Genomic DNA, 26,590 nt, shown 5'->3' with positions numbered 1-26,590 from the left:
ATCTTTATTTCTACAGCGCTTTTACAATGTAGATTGTGTCAGGGCAGCTTCACATACAAGATTATAAATTGAAACAGTGTCAGTTCAGTTTTCAGTGTTGAAGTTCAGTTTTGCTCATTTCAGTGTGTTTCAATTTTCACTGCTGAGAGTTCAAACACTGAGGAGCAAATCCACTGATGCACAGCTTTATGGGTCCCGAACCATGCAAGCCAGTGGCAACAGCGGTGAGGAAAAAACTTCACCACTTGGCGAAAGGGAAGAATTAAAAACCTTGAGAGAAACCAGGCTTAGTTGAGCACGACCGTTTCTCCTGTGCCCAAATGTCATATGCAGAGCTGCAGTCAAGGCGCCGGAGGCTGGAGAGCGCTGGACATCTATCATGGAGAAGATGCAGGTGGGAGAGGTCACCGGCTGGTGTACAGGCTGGCCCTTCAGGATCAATGCTGGGACTCTTCTGTCTCTGGTATCTTACAAGGATCAATCTAATGCTCTCCACTCCTCCATGACTACCACAGCAGCTGCTCAGGATACTGCCAGGATTATGGAAACCTCGGGAATAATAAAAAAGACTAACATGAGTGCAGATACCATTCAAAATATAATGTCTTTAGGGAAGTGTTCCCGGCTCCGGTCGCCCTAAATATAGCAGACTATCAATCCTTTAGAGGCCTTGGATTTCAACAGCATTTGTGTTTTATGTGTATGATAATGCAAAGAAAGTGTATGCTCTCTAATCTATTTTAAACTGGCAGAGTGTGTCTGCTTCCCGAACTGTGCTAGGAAAGCTGTCTCAGAGTTTAGGTGCCAGATAAGAGAAAGATCTAATTTTTTTTAATCTAATTTTTTAATTTATACAATATTTAATAAGAAGCCAATGCAATGATGAAAGACCTGGAGTAATGTTATCATGTTTCTTTGTTCTAGAAAGCACTCTAGCAGCTGCATTTTGAACTAGCTGAAGTTTGTTAACATCACAGGAAACGGTCCATGTCACTAGTTAAAATTGCTTATTTTTCTGCATTCAAGTATTCTTTGAAACATGTGGCATAATGTAAGCACACGAGTCTACAAACTACTGTATATAACACTATTGTAGTGGATATTTTAATCATAAGTAGTGTGCCTTTAAGAAACTCAAATTTCTTAACCATTTTATTCACATTTTCAAACCCATCTTTGTGTGGCATCAGCAAAGCTGCTAAGTTGTGATTCAGACATCCAATGTGGCATCAGATGTGGTCAGTGTTATGTTTTTTAAATTTTTAAATGATGTATAAGATGACACCAGATTAGCCGTGCTGTTCCATGCAGTATTCTTTTATTAACTGAACTCAACATGATGACGTCACTCAGGTACGGGTAGCACACTCATACAAAATACATGACAGTCAGCAGGAGCAGAGAGATGATGCCCATGGTTAAGATAATCAATGAAGACTATCAAAGATTCACAGGTTGGTGAAAACCTAAAGCTGTGGTTTAAAAATGTGATATAAGTAACAGGATGGGGAAAATTTCTTGTTAAAGTTGGGATGTCATTTTCACTTTACACATGGTTCAGCGTGAATGTATTAACTGTTAACTCAGCAACAGCAATTACAGTAGTTGTTTGATTTAACAAACACACACTGCATGTCTAGATGTACAGTATAGTGCACTGCCTGTATAGGCACAGTTATGTTCATGTAATTTTATCTAACTGTCTAATATTTGTTTTTTCCAATTGGCTGTTTTGAGTATTTTAGAAAAATCTGACCATCTACCATCTCTAGAGTTTCCAAAGAATAGACTGAAAACAAAATGTCTAATAAGCTGCAGATCGGTCAATGGAAATTGATATATATTTTCCATTGATCTTAGTAGTTTTCCACCTTTGCATGTACTTGGATACTGGCCAGGTAAATTGATGGGAAATGCCTTCAAATATGCCTTGTAATACTGCAATTATGAATGATGTATGTTTGAGACGATGAGAAAACTTGGACAGATTAATGATTCATTAAAGAACTTCTTTCCTTTTGTATTTACATGAAATCACATATTTCCAGTTACTTTGTGGATCCATTTAAGGACCTCCTGAATCTCCCTGTTAAAAACACAGATCAACATGTCACTAGTGAAATTATTTTAAACATTAACATGAAGTCTGAATAATCTTTCATACGTACATTGCAGGATCCACCATGGCCATTAGCACAGATAATCTTTTAAGACTTGTAATCAGATCTCCATCTGTATTCACACTTACCATCATTCACTAAAAGGCTCTATTTTGACGGCCCATGCGCAAAGTGCAAAGCGCAGGGTGCAAATGCATTACAGGTTTGTCATAATCCACTTTTGCTATTTTAAGGTGCGAAAAATCCGCTTTTACAGGGTTAAGCTTATTCCCCTAATAAGTTACAGGTGTGTTTTGAGAATAAACCAATCAGAGTCTCATCTCCCATTCCCTTTAAGAGCCAGATGTGTCATGTTATGGTGCATTTGCTATTTACATGGTGGACTTTGTAAGTAGAAAAACTTAACTTTTCACTAGCAATAAAACAGTTAATCAGAGAGAGCATCTATAGCGTGAGAATGAGAGATGAGCCTACTTGTTATTTATTTTCACTTTCACTCTCGTGGATAAGGAAATGTGTTGTACGCACAGACATCTATTAGCCTATACAAAAGTATTTTCATTAAAGCGCAAAGATTTGTTTCAAACTATTTCTTAATTCAGTTCCTATTTCCAGCAAACGAATAAATGAGCAATAATAACAAAGTGTGCTTAAACAACTGAGCTATGTCCAAATACACATGCTGTGCCCCATACGGTCTAAAACCTGACAGGTGGACAATGTAACAAATGTAAATACGCATGTAATAAATAATACTGCTAATAATGATAACACGATACAAAAGCAAATTGTCAGGAATAAACTGAAAAAGCCCCCCGAGATAAAGAAGGCATGAAAATATGGTTTTTCATACTCTACCTAGAACCACACCCCACCACCCCCCACCCCAAAACTAAAAATAGAGCAAAAGGGTAGATGAGGGTAAATGATATGTAAATTTGCAGTAGAAAAGGTTTACTCTATCTAGCTTCACTGTTCAGATGTGTGTAGCATGCTGAGGACATTTGCTGGTTACAAGTGGCAATTACAGAAAGATTAACAAAATCTGAAACATGTTTATTTCTCTCCCTGTATATTATAACTGTTGAACACTGTACTTAGTATAAAATCTTAAAGTTCACTGATCATTAGAAAAACAGAAAATTCCCTGTGATATCAAAGTGCAATCACATTCACTTGTAAGAAGTTTGTGAATTTAGTTAATTAATTTATTATTTGTGAACTAAAATTAATTTCACTTTGAGAAAACTATTTTGTAAAAAATATATATAATATTTGTCTAACACAGAAGATATTTGATGAATAATGGTAGATGGAACCCATTGTCTTCCATGGTAATTTAGTTTTCCTGCTATGAAACTTGCTGGGTGCCATCAACCAGCATTCTTCAAAACAACTTCTTTTGTGGTAAACAGTAGAAAGAACAGCATAAAGGTTTTAAACCACATAAGAGAGAATAAAGGATGAGGTCATTTTCATTTTTGTCTAATACAAGACGTCAATAGGGCCATAACATTACAAGTGATGGTGGAATCCAGGCTAAGCTCATGTGGTGAGTTAATTATAATATTTTATTTAGCCTAGGATCAAAGTTAATGGGCTCTATTTTAATGATCTAGGCACAAAGTCTAAAGCGCATGAAAGCATTAAGCATTAAGGCCGTGTTTGAATCTACATTTGTTAAGGACAGAAAAATATGGTGTGCACCCTGGCTGTAACGTGCAGACTGACACGGAGGGATCCATATGCAGTATTTATTAATCACACTCACTTAAACATACAATATGCACAAAGGTGCAAACACACTTTAATAGTAGCAGTAAAGGTCTCAAGGCTGGCGGCTGACAGACACAGAGTGATTTACCAGGCAAGGGTCAGAGGCAGGCGGCGTGATGCAGAGTCCGTGTAACAGGCTTGGGTCAAGTGCAGGCAGCGAGTATCAGAGTCCGTGTATCAGGCTTGGGTTGTGGGCAGGCAGAAGGCAAAGCAGAGTCAGAAACGGGCTGGAGTAATGCACAGGAGATCAGGCAGGATATAACGCTCAGTAATGCTGGCCGGGGCTGAAACAAGACTTCGCAGTGAACTGGAGTTTGAGTGTGGCTTATATAGGGAGCGTGGGTCGTTAACTGGATTCAGTTCAGGTGTGTGCACGATCAGTCTAGGTGGATGATGTAATGCTTAGAAATCCGGGGATGGCGGCCTCTGCTGGCCAGTGAGGGGAATGACTGGGACCGAGTCGGTGACACTGGCGCATGGTCTAATAGGGTTGTGCTTATCCTCTTAATGATTTATGGGTATGTTTTGAGCATAATGTGCATTTAACCAACCAAAGTCTCATCTCCCATTCCCTTTAAGAGTCGGTTGCATTGCACCATGGCGCATTTGATGTATGTACTTGATGTTTGTACTTGCATGATGGACTTTAAAGTGGAATAACAGAAGGATTCACTAGCGAGAAAAGAGTTAAACAGACCATCTACGCACTCCTCTTAAGCCTTTAACAGGCATCCATAAGTTATCATTATCATAGAATATCACATTATTTATCAGAGTTGTGTCAGTATATTATGGAATCCTAGATGTGAGCCATTTTTTTTTTTCACGTAATGCACCTTAGAGGGTTAAGACACCCATTAGCCTACATATTTAATTTCATTTGTTAAGCACAAAGATTTGTTTCAAAACTATTTCTAAATTCAGTTTTAGTTTCCAGCAAATGAATAAGTTATAACTTATTCTGAGTTATATCCAATCACACGTTTTATTTTTATGCCCCATATGGGTAAGCATATGTCTTCAAAACCTGACAGGTACGCGGACAAATCTTTTTTTTTTATTAAAACCAATATAAATATGAATATAATAAATAAAACTGCTAGTAATTATAACATTAAAATGCAAACTGTCATGAATAAACTTAAAAAAAGCAACTGGACATGAAGGCATGGAGGTAGTGTTTGTTTTTTCTAGTAAATATTGAGCAAGTAATAATTTTGTTACATTTTAATCATTTATTTTTTTTATTTCATATGTAAAGATATTTTTGTATTGCTGGACATCCTGTGTGTATTAATGCACATAACTAACATGCTCTGCACTGAACTTTATATCTGTTTTTACTTGATCAGTGGCGTGGTCTGTTTCAGTTTTTCAAAATAGCAATGGGCCAACAAAGTGCCTCAACACATCTCCTTTTTAAACCAGGGGTCTTTTTTTAAAAGCAGTAATACATTTATGCAGTCATAAACATGTTTTGACAGTTAATATGCCAGTGATTTGATGCTTCACAAAAGTTGCAGACGCCTTTACCAATATCAAAATGCTTTTGTTAACAACCAGTTATTATTTACACCGATTAAAAAACTGGCTACTATAATAAAGAAATTCTTTTCTAAATGTGGAACTAAATATATTGATTTGCATTGAAATACATGATGAAAACACTTGACACATAAAAGTGTAAAGCCTCCAACTCACAACAAATGTGGAAGGTTATTACGTATCATATTTAACAAACCATTTACTGCTAATTTGATGTAATTTTGCTCACATGGATAATTGAATAGTAATCAGATGATGTCATTACGCTGCTGTGCCGTCAGCCAATCATGGCATTGCTGATCATGATTTCGAGGATCGATAGATCTGTCCTTCACAACACACGCAGCGATCTCAGATCAGTTTATCCAGACATTCTAATCTGATTCGCGAACTTGATTGAAGAACCAAATTAGCGAGAGATCAGTTATCAAGATTAATAGATCCAGGATCTGCCAAATTATCTTAGATCATTTAAGCGAAGTACGAAGAACGGACCGCAGGACACACATAAGTCCACACAGTGGCACAAACGAGTTTTTTAATATTAAATATATATTTAAGCCAAATACTTGAAAAGGTTTTATCGTGTCTCTTTGAAAGTATTTATCAATGAAGTGAGTTTCTCTGCAAAATACAGCATTTTAGCTGGAATTTAGGCATTACTTACTGTAGGCATGAATGTTTCACAAAATTTCTATAGGAAGAAGCAAACACAAAGGAAGTCAATGATTACAGGTTCCCAGCTTTCTGCAAATTATCTTCTTTTGAACAGGTCTGTGAAGGGTGAGTAAATATGAGGAAATGTTCATTATTAAGTGAAGAGTAGTTCAGTTAGAAACTCCTGTTGTAGACTAAAGTTTCCTCTCTCTCCTATGTTTACAAATGATGACATAAAGGCTTAAAGCAGACACTTTCTTCTTTTTTCTCTTGCATGTACAGTAGCGTAGCGTGTACATGTAATTCAATCTACTCAGTCAACCCAAACCTGGGATCTGTCTTCGTACCTCGCTTAAATGATGTAAGATGTTTTATCAGATCCTGGATTTTTTAATCTTGATAACTGATCTCTGGCTAATTTGGTTCTTCAAACAAGTTTGCGAATCAGATTAAAATGTCTGGATAAACTGATCTGAGATCGCTGTGTGTATGTTGTGAAGGACAATGATTGGCCGACGGCACAGCAGCGTAATGACATCATCTGATTAATATTCAATTATCCATATGCACAAAATTACATAAAAATTGGCAGTAAACCGTTTGTTGAATATGATACGCAATAACTTAATCCATTTGTTGTGAGCTGCAGCTTTACACTTTCGTGTGTCAAAAGTATTCATGTATTTCAATTCATATTAATTTATTTAGATCTACATTTACAGAAGTTTATCTTTATTATAGTAGCCTAGGCCTACTCAAGTTATTATTTTTTTTAATCGGCGTAAGGAATAACTGTGTCACCGACTCGGTCCCAGTCATTCCCCTCGCTGACCAGCAGAGGTCACCATCTCCGGACTTCTAACCATTACGTCATCCATTCCACCTCATCCCAGCACACCTGGGGCCTCATGTATCAACGCTGCGTACGCACAAAAACTTTGCGTACGCCAGGTTTCACGCTCAGAATCGCTCACGTTTAGATTTACTAACAATGAACTGAACGTGGGAATGTGCGCAGGTTCACGGCAGCTTTCTGGCAGGCGTACGCACATTTTTTGTGCGTGTCTGTTTTATTTCCATTGGCGACTCCTAGAGGCAGTTGTGTTAAATTGCTCTCTACAAAGTGTCTGAGCCTTGCAATGGCAGCTGTATAAGACGGGTTCATATAGTAGGTATGTAAGATTTCCATACCATACAGTTGACCAGCTAAACATTAAAGTGCAAATTGCAGCGGTCGCCTGTTTTCCCAATGTAATCTGAGCAATCTACCGCACACACATTGCTATAAAGACACTATCTGAAGATGAATTTGCATGCGTGAATCAGAAACATTTCCATTCAATAAATGTGCAAATAAAATATGATGCACAAACTTATTGATGATTCCTACTTGTCTTTCTCATGATAAATAGTGGGCAAAATCTGATATGTAGCGGGGGAAAAAAGAAGAAAGAATTTATCAGACGCTGGATTCGAGCCGAGTTTACGCTTGAATATGTCTGTTCATGATCTCATGCTTCTTATGAGGTGCGCCACTGAGACCGCTTAGGGTATCGCAACATTTTTCAGTTATAAACCACACTATTTCTTTTTTAAATGCACTCAGTGCGATGTTCAGACCCAACTGTGTTAACCGTACCAGCTAAACTCTCCCACTCTATTTTTTTCTTTTGTTGTTAATTCCGGAGAACAAACTTGCAAATAACACCGCTTTTCTCCGGTCTACCTCCGAAAGCAGCACCTCCAATTCACATTCTGTTCAAAGTTTCTCTTTTTGCTTGATTTTGCCGTTGCTTTTTCGTTGGGTTTTGCCATTAGCATAGTCATTAGCATATTCATACGGGGGAGGAGGCAGGGAGGGGTTTTGTGCTCGTGCATGTTGCGTTCAGTTTCATGTTCATTCAGATGTACAAAAGAATATGCGTGAGATTCGGCGTACGCAGTGTTTCATACATCTGAATTTTTTTCTGCGTACGCACATTTACAGCTTTGTGCGTACGCAATGTTTTAGTAAGATTTCCACGCAAGTCTTCGTACATGAGGCCCCTGTTTTCCATTCCACTAATGACCCACGTACCACATATAAGCAGCTCACACACACACTTCAGTGCAAAGTCTTGTTTAGCCCCGCCAGCATTTCTGAGCGTTCTATCCTGCCTGATCTCCCGTTTACCACTTCAGCCCGTTTCACGACTCTGCTCTGTCTTCTGCCTGCCCTCGACCAAAGCCTGTTTCCTCGGACTCTGATTCTCGCTGCCTGCCCCTGACCAAAGCCTGTTACACGGACTCTGAATCACGCTGCCTGCCTCTGACCCAAGCCTGGTAATCACACTGTGTCTGTTATCTGCTACGTCTCCCTTGATGTGTATGTTGTATGTCCGCACAGCCGTGCGAGTTGTTGATGTTTAAGTGTGACTTAATAAATACTGCAAAATGGATCCCTCCGTGTCAGTCTCCCCGTTACAAACTGTATAAATTCTTTTTGCATCAAAAAAGCATTTTGATATTGGTAAAGGTTTCTGCAACTTTTTGAAGCATCAAATCATCGGCATATTAGCGGTCAAAACACGTGCATGACTGCATAAATTATTATCCTTTTTTTAAGTCGAGTATTGTGCAAGTACGCGTTTGCATCTAAAAAGCTCATATCAGTAAATTTTCACTTTGAACCACCAGGTGGCAGTCTTTGTACTTTGATTTTGGTTATATATATATATATATATATATATATATATATATATATATATATATATATATATATATATATATAGTAAAAATATGTTCAATATTTTTGTATATAACTACTTTAAGAAAATATCAGCATTTGGTACATACTTTCAGTATTATCTTTGCTTGAACTGACCATATCTAATGAGATTTGAAGAATTAAATGATTCTGGATCGTGTCAAATCTTCAAAATCCAAATCCAGCTAACTGAGTGATTTACATATGGAGAAAGGACCCCTGATTTTCAAATGTTGCAGTTCTTTAAAGACACAGCAGACAAACTTGAAGAAGGCGGAACAGCACCAAACCTTTGTTAGAAGTTTTTTTTATATTTCATTTATTTTCCTCTTTTCTGAAAAACTGCTGGTCAAGACCCCCATCATTTTGTAATCATATAATATTGTAATTCTAAATGGCTGTGACAAAATAAAGAGGATACCACTGATTGATGCTTGATCATGATGAAATCTTTTATTGAAAGATTTATGGAAGAATTCAAGAAAAAACATGTCTTCCTTTTTTAGTCATTCTTCAAGATGTCACTAAACATTTTCAGTTATCATTTTGATCCATGGAATATATGCTGAAATCTTAGCATACACATTCGGACGCAAACGTGAATTGCAGAGATAACGGTCAGTGAAGGATGTGACCCCAACAACAGTGTCTCCACAAACCAAAGGACCTCCTGAATCCCCCTGTTAAAAAACAGAGATCAACACGTCACTAGTGAAATTAGTTTCAACATTAATGTAGAGTCTGAATCATCTGTCAAACGTACACTGCAGGATCCTCCATGGCCATAAACACAGATCATCTTTGAGACCTTAAATTTAATTTCCCATCTGCGTTTACACTCTTCATCAGTCATTATCACTGTATCTGCCTCTCTGAGATGACCAGGTCTTGGGCCTCTGACCCACAATCTTCCCCAGCCAGCAACACTACAGAGAGTATCTGCTTCAACATTTTCTCCTTCCTTTGGTAACGATATCAGTCCAACATTGTTGCTCAGTGTGACTTTTTTATTTAGCTGTAATGCAAAACACAATTGTTAATTATCAACTTATTAGTAACTAATAATGCATTGGCATTATAAATTGGCCATAGGGCCTGGAGGCGCACTACAGCGTAAAGCATATGGCAGAATAGTTGCCAATTTATTCTGCTGTAGTGGCTCCTGATAAATAAGGCAATAAGCCGAAGGAAAATGAATGAATGAATGAATTGTTATTAGTTAAATGTGTAGTAAGGTATTAATTCCCTATTACCATATTATATGAACTAATTATGTAAATATAAGGGTTAATTAACACTGTAGTCAAAGTAGTTATTACACTTTCAGTTGTCTGCTTTTATTTAGTTAATCGTTAGACAATGATTAGTAATGGTAGAATAACTGTATAACTACTTGTTAAGGCAAAGGACTGTTAACTAATTTTTTATATACTGTAAGTAGTTATATGCTAGTAGTTAGTTGCAAATAATTAGCAAATGATTAATTAAAGCAGTTGAACTGCATGATTTTGATATATTGTGGTAATTACAACATTTACACGATTAGTTACTATGTACTGTACACTACAGGGTAAACAGTTTATAGATTACTTAATATATTAATAAAAAAGAGTGTTCATTTGATGCACATGCTGTAATCATTAATAAATGGTTTAGTTTTCATGATTTATATCTTAACTCTTGATTATCTGTGCATTAGCTAAGCATTATCATCATTTCTTGTCGGCTTAGTCCCTTTATTAATCCGGCGTCGCCACAGCGGAATGAACTGCCAACTTATCCAGCAAGTTTTTACGCAGTGGATGCCCTTCCAGCCGCAACCCATCTCTGAGAAAACATCCACACACACATTTACAAACACACTCATACACTACGGACACTTTATCCTACCAAATTTACCTATACCGCATGGACTGTGGGGGAAACCGGAGCACCCGGAGGAAACCCACGCGAAGGCAGGGAGAACATGCAAACTCCACACAGAAACAGCAACTGACCCAAGCATTAGCTAAGCATTATATAATCTTTATTATTGCACCCATATTGTAAGTTATAATCAACTTAATTCTGCAGTTTTTTATCAAAACAGAAGCACCAAATGCAAAGCTGAAGTAAATGATTTTCAAAAGAATAAAAGAATAATAGGTTTATACCTTCAAAAGCAGGATGTCATTCTTATAAGAATTCTGTTTATAGTCGGGATGTGGGATGTAGGATGTCACATCAAAGCTGTCGTAAGTTTTATTTCCACTCAAATCATGGGCGCCAACCACAACAGTGATGACATCACCTCTGTTGAACAAGCATATTGTATCACTGTCATATGATGCACTGTATGATTGTGCTCATGTGTCATTCAAAATGGATTTTACCACAACACAGTTCACATTAAACAAAACTCTTACTTTTCCCAGCAATGTGCAGCAGTCAAGACAAACTGTTCAGTAATGAGGGATCCACCACAGATATGCCAGCCTTTTATCTGAAGAGAAACCATGTAAGGTCTGGAGTGAGGTTTAGCTTCAGTGCCGTCCTCTATACCCACATGAGCTGAAAGAAATAGGTGTTAATAAATACAAACAGTTGTTAGTCAAATTACTCTGTACATTAAAAACTAATATTTGTAACAAATGCCCAAATCATCATCTGTATAGTCAGTCTCACCAGTGTAGGTCAGGTCTGGCACCAGAGAAACCAGCAGGAGCAGAGAGATGATGATGATGGTCATGATGAAGACAATCTGTTAGCTCTCAGTAACAAAACACTGTGTATATATTTACAGAGAATATGGGTGGAGACATTCAGATTCAGTTTTTTTTCCATGGTCCCACCCTTAGTTACTTTTTTGTTTAAGAGAAGAGAAGACCCATTTGATTGGCTTTTCTTATAAGTAATTTCCAAAGTCAAACCACTTGACACCAAATTAAATTCTTTCTAAATCCAGTACACTTATTTTAAAGGTAGTTAACAGCCGTCACTGCTAACACACTGTAAACACAGTCAACTGTTCTGGCATAAAGTCTCTTAATTCACATATAATAATAATATGTGTAATCACTAATCACAAATGGTAATCTCTGTATACATCATAGCCAAAATACTCACAGTTTACACTCATACTGCAGCTCATGAAAAGTGCAGGGAATCTGTTTTCAGACCGCGTGTGCCCAGGTCATTATGAATACAATACGAAACCAAAACTTATAAATAATAATAGAATCCCTCTTGAAATGCATAACCATATTAATTTTCCATTTAGTTTAGTTTTCCAAACAACGACGTGGATGAACAATCATAGTATGATGCATTGTTTGGGAAAAGAACGATGTAGTGATGAGTGTTTCCCAAAACCCAAAGTTTCTCTGTTGCAAATCCATAGTTTAAACCACATTAGTTATGTAAAATGCCTGTCATGATGCTCTTGACGGGGTGGCAACAACTTCTTTCGAACAGAACCCCATTATGTCAATGTGCAAATTATATAGTTTTACAAACATACACATAAAAAAAAGTCCAATATTAGTTTTGGTAGAATGCACTTGTTTTCCATTTTAATTGAAATATAAGTAAACGGCTCATATAGGCCCAATGTTTCCTTTACAAATACTATTGAGAATAGTCCATAGAAAATTAATATTTATTATTTATTAGGAAATGAAAAAAATCATACTCATCATAGTAATAAAAATATTAATAATATTAACGATGATGACGATTATGATTATTGTTATTATTATTATTATTATTATTATTATAGTTACTATTATTAGTAGTAAATAGGATATTGTTTATTTATTTATTTAATTTTTTCTACTTTTACAACTTGACACATGTAAACCACTGCAGAAATGCTAAATGTGCTTTTTTTTTTTTTTTTTTTCTCACAAGCTTTAGAGACGTAACAAATTTGGCTTTTAAATAATAGGTCATCTTAGCTTTCACCATGAGCCATGATAGTGGTTCAAATGGCATCGATGTTTTCAAAGTGTACTGCGAAGGGAGCGCAAGTGTAAACATGAAGATTGCTAAAATTGAATTGTAAAAACACGATGAAAGCAAATTACACCTAAGAGAGATGCCTTTAATGATTGTTTATTTTTAATCATTCCAAGGGTAAATGTAAAAATGTTCTAAATGAATAAGGGATGGGGGATAACAAGGAATAGAACACAGCTAGAAATGTTTCTAACTACAACAACTACAACAACGAAATTTGCGACACAGTTTTCGAATGTTCATTGGAACGATAAATTTGGAAAACATCAAATCAACAAACTATGTTTGTAATGATACAACTTGCAACCTTAGTTGGCTAATTATGGTTTTTAAAAATGCACCCCTGTACGACAGTTGTAGCAGAATACAAATTGAAAACTGTTTTGTATCAGAAAACAGTATTTATTTCTTAATATATAGCAACACATGCAGGACAGCAAGATGGAAAGAATTATTTTCATTTATTTTTTTATTTATTGTTATTGTGATTTATTATTGGACATTCATTTAGAATTTTTGGACTAATAACTAATCACAGCAGCATTAGTTAGAATGCTGTTGGCCAGTTTTTTTTCAGTCCTGTTTGGTGTTGTTTTCAAATACAACAAATTGGTTAACCTGTTAGCCAGCACTCACTTTTGGGGATTTACACCTACCTAATTTTATAGTTCTTGACCGCAGTAATCTACGAACACAAACTAGGTGTTACTGGAAAGAAGACACTTTGGGCTTTGGTCCATATGGAAAGTTATCATCATGCTCAAAATATCAAAAGTTATGAAGTGATGGGAAAAAGGAATTGCATTGTGTTGAATGTTTTTTTTTTTTCCATATACAAACACAGAAATAAAATAATGTCATCACCTATACAGTGGTTCTCAAACTTTTTCCAACCAAGTACCACCTTTGAAAAAAAAAGGTCTCTCCAAGTACCACCATAACAACCGGTATTGAAATACAGTAGCATAGTAAGCCTAATTAAACAGCTACAGTACTGCACAGTTTAAAAATGAGGCAAATGAATTACTGTTACTAAGAATATGTATTATTGTCAGCAACTTTAAACATTATAAATAGTTTAAACATTAACTGTGCTTGCAGACAAAAACTTCACCATTTAAATTAAAATGTGCTTCTAAAGGTTAAAAGTGTCCACATGTGCTTAAAAAGTCAAAAGAAAACTGCTGTACTTGTAAAGTATTAATGTATAGTAGCTTATTCATCAAAATCAGCAAATGTTGCTTAGACCTAATGAGTAGGCTATATGTCATATTTAGATATATATAATTTGTTATACATTTTGAAAAATGTTGCTCTATTTAGTCTAAACATTAACTTGTGTTTAAATATAGGATTTGGAATTATATATTTAAATGAGAAATCAGATTTGCTGCTCGTCATTTATAGTAGGCCCATGTGTGTCAGAAAAGCGAGTGATTAAAAGCAAATATACAGTGCTTGGCCAATTCATATGTGCGGTATTTCTGTGATTTGGTGCGAATGAAATCACATCTTAAGTGAACAGTGAAGCTCGGCCTGACCACGGTTTCAAGCAGACTCAGGGGCCGTTCGCAGTCCCTCCATCTGTGCACATGGAGACTAACATTAATTATATTCTACTTCCAAGCTTCAAGCATGGCAACATTGCTTGAGTCTGTGTCTCGTGCCATTTGAGTTGCATTCCAATTAATTAGCTTAAATCTGAGGTAACAGACTAAACCGAAAGCCACACTGCTTTACAAAACAATTAACTATATCGAAAACACACATTATTTTACACAACTACAAGCACACATTTGTAATAATTATTTGATCAGTGATACAGCATGGGGAAACTCCAGAGTTTGCAGTAAATGAAATGCCAATACAACAGCACTGGTCTGCTGAAAGGATTCTCTAGAACAGGGGTGTCCAAACTCAGTCCTGGAGGGCCGGTATCCTTCATAATTTAGTTCTAACCCTAATTAAACACAGCTAATCAAGCTCTTTCTAGGCATACTGAAACTTCCAGGGATGTGTGTTGAAGGAAGTTGGAACTAAACTATGCAGGACACCGGCCCTTCAGGACCGAGTTTGGACACCCCTGCTCTAGCACGTGTGTATCTATGTCCCACTCTTACTGCCAAAGGTCCATAATTTGTCAGTTGTTGTTTGTTATTTATTTTTTTGTACTGTACTCTGCACATTGACATTTAAAACACTAATCTATAAAACAGTAATGTAAACTATAGTTTCAATAAATGTTTGTAAATAAATGCTGCTGTAATATACTGTAGAGCTTTTTTACATGCTTAGATGCATGCCAAGCCAAATAATTAACATCTAGCACAAAGTTTATTTCTGCCCAAATAGCATTATTTATTTTTTTATTTATTTTTTTTTAAATGCATGAGAACCAGAATATAATTGTATTTAAGTAGGCAAAGAGAGGTTGTTTGCAATTTTTATTGTTCCCTCTTTAAAAGAAAAAGAAAGAAAGAAAGAAAAAAGAAAGAAAGAAAGAAAGAAAGAAAGAAAGAAAGAAAGAAAGAAAGAAAGAAAGAAAGAAAGAAAGCCAAAAGGAGCATGGTGAATAATACATAGGCCCAAGGATTGATCCCTGTGAAACTCCACAATTGAGAGGAATTCTGGAAGAGGACCAGAATACAGAGCCAATACAAACACTAACACATATGTTATTTAGAACCACTTTAATTATGTGCAACAAATTTAAGTCAAAAGACAAATCTAAATCTAATAAAACCAACAAAAACTTTTTCAAAAACTTGCACTTTGGGATTCATGTTCAAAATGTGTACATTTCTTGCTCCCAAAAGTCATTGTCATGTAAACGAAACCATGAAATGTTTAGAAAATTCTCTCACTTTTGGTTGAAAAACTTTGTAAACGGGGTATTTAGAACAAATACATACACATAAAAAATAACATATTTGCAAAAGTGCTGAGTTATGTAACATACATCAGCTTTGGCCATCAGTAGCAGAGAGATCATACTCGTGGTTAAGATAATCAGCAAAACTATCAAAGGTTTGCGGGTGGGTGGAGACATTAAGCTGTGGTATATGATCTTGGTATAAGATTGTGCTATAGGTTACACAATGTGTTAATATTCTTATTAAACTTGGGTTCTCATTTTCAGGACACAATATAAAATTATTAAGCACATCAGCGTACATTTGAGAATTTTATTTAATTAAAAAAAAAGAGGAAAAGCATCAGAAATCAAACAACTATGAAAAAGGTATTCTAAAGGGATTGTGTGTGTTTGTGGTCAAGATGGTTTTGGTCTGGATGTATCTGTATTTCCCCTCTAGTGTAAAACCAAAGCCTTAAAACTCTGTAAAAGATTCAAGAACAGTGTGTGTGTGTGTGTGTGTGTGTGTGTGTGTGTGTCATATATTATAACAAATTATATACTATTTTGTACAACCAAGCTTACAGTACAGTATGGTAAGTAACCCACCAGACTGTGAATCACCATTCAGTGGACTGCAGTAAAATGGATTTGTGCTAAAATATATGTATTATAGTATACCATGGAATAGCTATTATGTGTACATTACAGTATATTTTTCTTGTTTTCATTGCTAAAGATTCAAATTAAATCAACTCAAATTGAGCTAAACTCTCCTTCCAGTTCTTACTGCTATACTTTAGGAAATGCTGGCTTATTTAAACCCAAATTGGGTAAAACATGGACTAACCCATACATTAAATTAGACTTGGTCTCATTCATTTAATATAAAAATAACCAAACAGTTTGGTTGGTGGTAACACGGTGGCACAGTACTGTTGCCTCACAACAAGAAGATCGCTGGTTCGAGCATCGGCTGGGTCAGTTGGCATTCCTGTGTGGAGTTCATTCTGCTGTGGCAACCCCAGATTATTAAAGCAACTAAACCCAAAAGAAAATGAATGAATGAATGAATGAATGAATGAATGAATGAATGAATGAATGAATGAGTCTTGTTAATCCCTTTTACACCCAGGGTTGGGTTGAAGTTATCCTGCATATTTTTAGACTGTGATTGATCATTTGACCAATGACAGTAGCCCTAATCTCAACTGAAACCATGTTCTTGTTCTTCATCCTCATGTCTCTCTCTCCACCTTCTCTTAAGGTCACACCAGATGTGCCAGTCGGCGATGAGCCTCAGTGTGCCACGCAGTGCCATGCATTTTAAAATTCCAAACATAGATTTCAATCAGTGTACGCACCCCGATGCCAGTCAGTGGCTGTTTGCTGTTCGCGGTGCCCAGCTACAACTCAGGACATTTCTGCCGCACCAAAGAGCCACATCTGAATAGTTTCATATTAAATAACACTTGAATGTGCATGTCTGGTGTGCCAACTACCATATGTGTGCCGCATCTGGTGTGTGACCCCCTGTACTCTCTACATTGTTTGCATTCATTATTTAAATTCTATGACTTTACCTTTGTCTCATTTATAGGCCCATTGTTAGGCTATGATTGGTTGGTATTGATTTAATTTGTCATTTAATTGAATGTTTTTGAAAAAGGAAACCGATATGTTAGATTTTCTGTGTTGACGAGAAAATAATTGAAAAAAAAAAATGTTTTATGGAAGTGAAAACTAAGTGAGAGACGAGAATTAATGTATGGTTGTATGAGTGTCAGGTTTCAGAAATTTCGTAACCAGTAAAGATTAAAGATTATCTGTGTACACAGTTGAAAAAAAAAAAAAAAAACATTAAAATGACTTGCTTAGTCACCAGATCTGAATCTAACAGAGCATCTTTAGGATGTGCTGGAATGAGAGATTCCTATCATAGATGAACCTTATGATGACACAAGATTTATGATCAAGATACCTGAGGAATGTTTCCAGCACTTGGTTGATTTTTCCTTAGTATTTTTGTGTGTGTGTGTGTGTGTGTGTGTGTGTGTGTGTGTGTGTGTGTGTGTGTGTGTGTGTATACACACTGTTAACCCTTACCGTAGATTATGCAGTAAATAACTGTAAAATGCCAGTGTTTTGCTGTAATTAAAGGAAACAGTATTTTACTGTAAAAGGGGTAGGATTTGTAAGAAATTGTGAAGTGCAAAGAATAAATTACAGTAATTTACTTTATAGGCACCCATTACAGATACTGTATTTACTGTGATAATAAATGGTAAATTACCGTTAAACTGTTACTGCCCCATCTACTCTGTTGCTTTATGTTGCTATCTAAATTATATATATATATATATATATATATATATATATATATATATATATATATATATATATATATATATATATTTTTTTTTTTTTTTTTTTTTTGCTATCTATATTTTATATATATTATATATATATAATATAAAAATAAAAATGTATATATATATATATATATATATATATATATATATATATATATATATATATATATATATTTATTGACGGGAGAGTGAGACATTTCATTGATGATTAGTTGAATTTCACTGCAGCCATCTCAGTTTTTTTTTTTTTTTTTTGTTCCTTTTATGTTTTTAACATTAAGTATCAGGAGTCAACCAATACCACAAAGCTTATTAAAAGATACGTATAAGATATGGACGAGATGCATTTAAAGCCAAAAATATTCATACAGAGCAAGCAAATTGTCACAATAATTATTATAACTTTGTTTACTTTTGCTATAATTAATTTAATTTGCCTAATTTAACCTATAATTAAGCTTTTAAATTGCACTTTAAGCTGCATATAAGTATTTTGCTAAATAACAAGTAAAATGTGTTATTTAAAAATATATCTTAAACAGCACATACATACATTTTTGCAGAGACTTAATGAATTTGTCTGGAAAACTTCAAATGAAGTAAGTAAAAGTGGCATTAACAGTGTAGTAAAAAGGCTTTCCTAAATAAATGTATAAATCAGATTAATTGTTGTGTTTTTATTATTACTGCAGGTTTGGAATGACATGAGGATCAGATTATTTGTTATTATTTTTTTGCTTTGGATGAAATTTGTATATTTTTATTGTTTTTATTCAACGATATGTGCATGATTGTGATAAATGTAGGCAATTGATTTGAAAATTTGCTATGCACCATGGTTGTCAAACTCCTGGAGGGCCGCAGCCCAGTAGAATTTAGTTCCAGTTTAGTTTGATCAAGTGTGTTTAACAAGGGTTAAAGCTTAACTGCACTGTTACCCTGTAGATTATACAGTAAATAATTGTAAAATAGCCAGTGTTTTGCTGTAATGAAAGGAAACAGTATTTTACTGTAAAAAGAGTAGGATTTGTATGAAATTGTGTAGTACAAATAATACATTTCATTAATTTCCTTTATGTACACATTACAGGTAGTAACTGTGACAATTAATGGCAAATAACTGTTCAACCATTACTGTCCCATCTATTCTGATGCTTTATGTTGCTATTTATAGAGACCTGCATTTAAAAGGCAGAAAACAATGATTTAGGGATCACTACACACTCCCACAGGCTGTCTGTCTTATTCTAAACACAAAGGTGTTAGAAAGAGTTTTCAGAAAATTCTGGCCCTTTTAGGGAGCGAGGTGTTTGATTTGTTTACTGCTGAGTGTGTTCTATTCTCTGTCTATAAATTCACATGTAGAGTCTAATGTTTTAGGCTTTAATCAAGAATCTACAATGAGTAAGTAAAATGTGTTTGAATGTTTTTGAGGGTTTCTAAAATAAGGCTGTGTTTTAAGTTGCATTGTTGTTATCTTAAATGGTGTTCTTAAAAGCTACTGTAACTATGTTTCCATCCACCTATTTTATGCAAATGCGCATAAAAAAACAGTTGATGGAAACGCCATGATGCGCATAAATTTAAAAAATTTAAAAACTTATGCGCCTAACTGGGTAGGATAAACTTTTTATTCAATTAGAAAAGATGCGCATAAACTGTGCTCCGCGTCTGACACCTTCAAACACCACTGCGCGCTCACTGCATGTCAGGATTGTCTTCTAAGGCGCATTCATTTAGAAAAGATTGATGCAGCTTCTCCTACTGAAGCAAATGCAGTTTTTACTGTTGATATTTGGCGCCAGTTAATCAGAAAGTGACGGTTTTGTTCGCTTTGACTCGTTGGATGGAAACGCTGCTTCATTTGCACAACTTTTATGCGATAATCCAGTTTTGCACATAAAGTACATTTGCATTTTTGGATGGAAACATAGCGTTCGAGGTTACAGAAGTAACCCTTCGTTCCCCGAGGAGGGAAACAAATGTGCCATGGAGTGGATTGATTGAAATCCACGAATGGGAGGATTCGGATCAGAAGCCGCTTGTCTGGAGAGTATTGAAAGGGCCAATGAATGAAAATGAATTGGCAGCGTAAGCTTGCGCAGGTGTGCTGCATCGCCAATTATACCAGCATATAAGCACACCTGAAGCGAGCAAATGCCATCCTTTTAAGCTGAAAAGACTTTCAAACAGCTAAGGGACAGTCATTATGGCGACGGAGTATGGCACTTCCGTTCCCCTCCTCGGGGAACGAAGGGTTACTTCTGTAACCTCGAACGTTCCCCTTCGGTTGGGAAACTTCAGTGCCATAGAGTGGATTGATTGAAATCCACGAATGGGAGAAGTATAGAAAGCGCCATAATGACTGCACCTTACCAACGCCCCCGATGAGGGGATAGTCAAGCAAGCGTGACGCACCCACATCATGGGAGGCGCGGTCCTCCAACGTGTCCCTGGCCCTAATTTATCCTACTTCAACAGAAGTCTTACGGATTTAGATATATTTTTTGGGAGTCGTGAGCATCTAGATAATTCTAGGAAAATACGACAGTACGTTGGGAAGCGTGCAATCCCGATAGGGAGGACGCTGCAGAGGCCATCCGTTACCCAAGGGGGGATAGATGGCAGAATTTACATATGGACTAGCCCTAAAAAAGGGGGAGTACGCATAGCAAATAGTGGTTAGCGGAGAGGGAAGACACGGGTCCGCCCAGGGGGGGGACTTAACCGTGGCGGAATAAGCATATGGGATCGCCTAGTGGGGATCACGCATAGCAGGCACCTATACCCAAAACGCGGGCTGATCAGCGGGCAGACCTACAACGTAGTGGGCCAGCAAGTGACTCCTCCGCTGAGTCAGTGCTGGGGGCCACGGAGGAATCTGCAGGGCTCAACTGACGGGGAACTTTACTGACAGATAAAAGGGCGCACGTATCTCCGTGTTAGGGAAAATGGCGCAGCAAGCGTGTCTCAACACCCTACCGAGTTGTTTCCTCAATCACCAAGGGTTACCTAATACCCTTGAGGAAACCGGCTCCACTCGCAGATTGTAAAACCTTGCAAATGTGTTGGGTGTCGCCCAGCCCGCAGCTCTACAGATGTCTGTTAGAGAGGCGCCGCGTCCACGCGCCCAAGAGGATGCAACGCTCCGAGTAGAGTGTGCACGCACTCCCGGGGGACACGGCTGACCTCGACTCGAATAAGCGAGTGAAATGGCATCCACAATCCAGTGGGATAATCTTTGTTTCGATACGGCACTTCACTGCTGCCGACCGCCATAACAGACAAAGAGCTGCTCAGATGATCTAAAATTCTGAGTACGGTCCACATAAATGCGCAGAGCGCGAACTGGACAAGTAAAGAAAGGGCTGGGTCTGCCTCCTTCGGGGGCAGCGCTTGCAGGTTCACTACCTGATCTCTAAAGGGGGTGGTAGGAACCTTGGGCACATAACCAGGGCGGGGTCTCAGGATGACGTGAGAGTAATCCGGCCCGAATTCCAGGCACGAGTCACTGACCGAAAATGCCTCCAGGTCCCCGACCCTCTTAATGGAGGCCAACGCAACCAGCAGAACTGTCTTCAGGGACAGAAATCTTAGAGATACTGATTCGAGTGGCTCAAAGGGATCGGCTCGCAAACTCGTGAGAACGAGGGCGAGATCCCAAGAGGGCATTAGAGGGGGGCGAGATTAATTCGCCTAGCACCCCTAATGAACCGGACGATGAGGTTATGCTTTCCCACGGTGCCGCCAGCTACCGCGTTATGATAAGCGGAGATGGTGGCCATGTAAACCTTGAGAGTGGAGGGCGACAGCCTGCTGTCCAACTTCTCTTGAAGGAAAGAGAGCACAACACTGATCTGGCAGTTTCGGGGGTCTTCTCTGCGAGAGACGCACCATTCAGTGAATAGACTCCACTTCAGGGCGTAGGCACGCCTCGTGGAGGGGGCTCTAGCCTGAGTGATGGTATTAACCACCGCAGTCGATAGGTTACCTAAGTCTTCCTCGCGTCTAAGGACCACACGTGGAGGTTCCAAAGATCGGGGCGAGGGTGCCAGATGGTGCCATGTCCCTGAGAGAGTAAGTCTTCTCTCAAAGGGATCCGCCAGGGGAGGGCCATCGCGAGGAGTGAGAGCTGTGATATCCAGGTCCGGTTGAGCCAAAGGGGCGCAACTAGCAGAACCTGTTCCTCGTCCTCCCTGACCTTGCACAGTAACTGCGCGAGCAGGCTCACTAGGGGAAACGCATACTTGCGCATGCCCCGAGGCCAGCTGTGGGCCAGTGCATCCGTGCCGAGAGAGCCCTCGGTCAGGGAAAAAAACAACTGGCAATAAGCGTTCTCGGGAGAAGCAAACAGATCGATCTGGGCCTCCCCAAATCGCACCCATATCAGCTGAACAGACTCGGGGTGGAGTCTCCATTCTCCAGGGCGTAACAGCTGTCGTGAGAGCGCATCGGCTGCACGATTGAGCGTGCCTGGAACGTGAATGGCACGCATCGATTTCAGCCGCGGGTGACTCCAGAGGAGCAGACGGCGGGCGAGCTGAGACATGCGGCGAGAGCGCATACCCCCCATGCGGTTGATATGCGCTGCCGCCGCCGTACTGTCCGTCCTGACCAGCACGTGTTGCCGCTCCAGCACCGGTAAAAAGCGGTGGAGAGCGAGGAACACTGCCAACAGCTCTAGGCGATTGATATGACAATGAAACTGGGTGCCTTTCCACAGGCCCGCAGCCGCATGCCTACGACACACGGCCCCCCAACCCGTGTTGGAAGCATCTGTTGAAACAACAACATGGCTGGACGCCTGTCCTAGAGACACACCGGCCTGTAGGAACGAGGGGTCGTTCCAAGGGCTGAGGGCGTGGCGACACAGCGCAGTAACAGAGACCCGGTGTGTGCCCGCGTGCCATGCGCATCTTGGGACCCGATCGTGAAGCCAGTGCTGAAGTGCTCTCATATGGAGCAATCCGAGCGGCGTGACGGCAGCTGCGGATGCCATATGCCCCAGGAGCCTCTGAAAGAACTTCAGTGGGACCACTAGTTTGCTGTCGAGCTCCCTCAGACAGTTCAGCAACAGGCGAGCGCGTTCCTCGGAGAGGTGCGCTACCATGGTGATCCAGTCCAGCTCCATCCCGAGAAAAGAGATCCTCTGCACGGGGGCGAGTTTGCTCTTTTCTCGGTTGACCTGAAGCCCCAGTAGGCGGAGATGCCGAAGCACCTTGTCCCTGTGCACAATCAATTGCTCCCGCGAGTGGGCTAAAATCAGCCAGTCGTCAAGATAATTGAGTATGCGGATGCCCGCGAGCCGAAGGGGCGCTAAGTCACCCTCCGCGAGTTTGGTGAAGACCCGCGGAGACAGAGAGAGCCCGAAGGGGAGGACCTTGTACTGCCACGCTTGACCCTCAAACGCAAACCACAGAAATTGGCTGTGGCGTGGAAGAATGGAGACATGGAAATACGTGTCCTTCAGGTCTATGGCTGCAAACCAATCCCGAGGACGAACGCATTGGAGAATGCGCCTCTGCATGAGCATTCTGAACAGCAGCTTGTGCAAACAGCGGTTCAAAACGCGCAGATCTAGGATTGGTCGTGACCCACCGCTCCTTTTGGGTACGATGAAGTATGGGCTGTAAAACCCATTCTCCATCTCGGCTGGAGGAACTGGCTCGATTGCACCCTTCGCCAGGAGGGCAGCAATCTCCTCTCGTAAGACAGGGGCGGACAGGGGGTTGACCCTGAAGAAATACACGCCCGTGAACTTGGGGGGCCGTTTCGCGAACTGAATCGCGTAACCGAGTCTGATTGTGCGTATGAGCCACCGCGAGGGGCTGGCCCGCACTAACCAGGCAGGCAGAGCCCTTGCTAATGGAGTCATCGCTACAATCGCTGACGTACCAGCGGTGGGGCTGGTACGGGAGTGGGTGTGCTGATCTGGGAAGCACGAGGGTCCCGCGGAAGAGCTGGAGGAGAGCGATTCATACCCCCTGGCAGCTCCGCCGTCAAGGGAGGTGAGGGCGGAGGGACACGCAGCACGGGCAGAGAAAGGTGCCCTCAAAGACTGCGTGAGCCTACTGTGCACTTCCGGGAAGAAGGGGACGAGAGGCTTCGAAGGCTTTGCCTTCTGGTCCTCTACGTAGCACCCATCTAGTCGGTACGGCCGCGGAGCTGGGGGATCAACCAGCTCCAACCCCACGGCCGAAGCAGCCCGGGAAAGCACGGCTAACATGTCCGCTTCAGGATCCGATTTGACGGCACTCACCTGCCCGGAGCGGGCGAGCGGGTCCGGATCTTCGTCGGACAGTGAAAGCCCACCCTACGATGCCGCGGAGGACATCTGATCTCCGGTGTCAGCGAGCGTGAGAGCTACCATCTGGTTAGACAGATCACTCCCACTACCCGAAGCTTGGATGGAGCGCCGTGAGGAGCGAGAGGTCCGCAAGCCCGTGGGCGGCGGATTATCTCCCACTGGAACCCTCAGATCTGCCCGAGTGCCCGCTGCTTTTTTAGAACAGGAGGTGGGGTGGCTCGCTCTCTTACGAAAGTTAGCCGCGATCTTAGCTGTGCAAAAATCATGGCATCGCAATGACGACATGAACCGCCCGCGAGCACCGCATTAACATGCTGGACCCCCAAACATGCAATGCAGTGATCGTGTCCATCATCCGGAGCCAGGAAACCCCCGCATCCAGAAACGCACAGTCGGAGCGCCATCCTGAAAAGGACGTGCTGCACGACTGTGTTGCTCTTTTAGGAAAGTTGCAACAATACGCACCGCTCTGGAGGACCGGACCCAAAGAACCGCAGGCAAGAGAGAAACCCAGCTCGACCGTCTGCCGCCGCGAAAACCCACTCTGGACCGGAAGACAATCGTTCGCTCTGAAGTGCTGAACAGCAAGAGGAACCCTCATCGACTCACTCAGAAAGGATCTGAAGCGAAAAGGATGGCGTTTGCTCGCTTCAGGTGTGCTTATATGCTGGGATAATTGGCGATGCAGCACACCTGCGCAAGCTTACGCTGCCAATTCATTTTCATTCATTGGCCCGTTCAATACTCTCCAGACAAGCGGCTTCTGATCCGAATCCTCCCATTCGTGGATTTCAATCAATCCACTCTATAGCACTGAAGTTCCCCAACCGAAGGGGAACTATTGTTAGCTAGTTAGCCTCTCTTCATATAACTTCTTACATTACTTTTTTAAGTATATTTATTTATTGGAACCATTACATTCCATCACCTCAGTAAGGTAACATGTGCACAGAAATTATCACAGGGAATCACAAAAAATATATATACACACAAAAGCTCCACTGTAAGGTCCCATGGTTGGGAGTTTGTTCCTAAGTATTTTTCAGAGCTGTGTTTCCACCTATGAATTTATATTAGAGACAATAGAAAAGTTTGCTGTCATGAGATTTTAAAAGTAAATAATAATTATAGCAATAATATTATTAATAATATATATATTAATTATTTTGTGTTTTTTGCTGTTCAGTTTTTTTTTATGAATGGTCAGCATTGAGGAGAGAGCAACACATTTCACTGCAGCACTTTCGGTGCGTGCGTGCGTGCTTGTGTGTGTGTTTTGTTTCTTTTATGTTTTTAACCTTCTATATCAGGATTCAAGTAATGCCACAGAAGAGATTCTTCAAATGTAAGTATTATATGTGAATTACATTTAAAGGCAAAATTATTCAGTCTTTTTTTAAATTAATTTTTTTTTCTCAAATATATCACAAAGTGATGTTTAACAGAGCAAAAAATGTCACAGTATTTATTACAAATTTGTTTACTTTTCCTAATGAACCTAGTTAAGCCTGTAAACTTCAATAGAAGTTGAATAATAGTGTCTTGCTAAATAACTAAGAATGTGTTTAAAAAATCCCCCCCTTAAACAGCACACATACATTTTTGCAGTGGCTGAATGAAGTTGACTGGAAAACTTCAAATGAAGTAAGTAAAAGTGGAATATATAGCATTTATAGACTTTCTTATATGTATGCATAAATTATTTGTTTTGTTTTTTATTACTCCTACAGATTTGGAGCAACATGTGGATCAGTGTTGACCAATTTTTTTTCATATTTTTTACTTTAGTTTGAGTTTGTTAATGAATTAATTCATTTATTTTTTATTGGATATGTGATTGTGATCAATATTGGCAGTTGCTTTAAAGGTATGATACAGTATATACCATGGGGGTCAAACTTAGTTCCTGGAGGAGTGCAGTGCAGCAGAGTTTAGTACCCACCCTGCTTCAACAATACCTGTAGATTTCTAACAAGCCTTAATTAGTTTGATCAGGTGTGTTTAATTAGAGTTACAGCTTAAAGTCCCAGTCACACTGCACTATTCTTCCTATAGACATGTGAATGCTGCAGACCTGGAATGCAAGCTCATGTGACAAGTTTTACAGTTCGCAGCATTGGAAAGTTCAAGCTTGGGAAACTCTGACCTGCAAAATCACATCATGTGATTGCTTGAGACCAATCAAGGATTTAAACATGACCTCTCTGGACAAAAATT

General features: G+C 39.3%; 1 protein-coding gene and 1 long non-coding RNA gene across 2 annotated transcripts in view; both read right to left on the bottom strand.

Moving 5' to 3' along the window:
• The window catches only part of LOC148679500 (uncharacterized), a 186,689-nt gene that overhangs the window by 77,654 nt on the left and 82,445 nt on the right, over positions 1-26,590 (bottom strand). The window lies entirely within an intron of this gene.
• On the bottom strand, positions 9,274-11,601 carry swift. The gene is made up of 5 exons (NM_001044808.2): positions 11,509-11,601; positions 11,250-11,394; positions 10,998-11,136; positions 9,608-9,859; positions 9,274-9,524 (listed from the first exon to the last, which is right to left on the bottom strand). Exons 1-5 carry the CDS (start codon positions 11,570-11,572, stop codon positions 9,369-9,371), a joined length of 756 nt encoding a protein of 251 aa, NP_001038273.2. The 5' UTR covers positions 11,573-11,601; the 3' UTR covers positions 9,274-9,368.

This window comes from Danio rerio, chromosome 22 (assembly GCF_052040795.2).
Source record: "Danio rerio strain M-AB ecotype USA chromosome 22, GRCz13ab, whole genome shotgun sequence".
Lineage (NCBI taxonomy): Eukaryota > Metazoa > Chordata > Actinopteri > Cypriniformes > Danionidae > Danio > Danio rerio.
This window is presented reverse-complemented; position numbering and strand designations above follow the sequence as displayed.

Coding starts and splice junctions, on each gene's coding strand:
- swift (NM_001044808.2), bottom strand. CDS start 11,572: ATGACCATCATCATCATCTCTCTGCTCCTGCTGGTTTCTCTGGTGCCA. Junction 9,860..10,997: donor ATGACATCCTGCTTTTGAAG/GTATAAACCTAT, acceptor TTTGCATTACAG/CTAAATAAAAAAGTCACACT. Junction 9,525..9,607: donor GCCATGGAGGATCCTGCAGT/GTACGTTTGACA, acceptor GTTTTTTAACAG/GGGGATTCAGGAGGTCCTTT.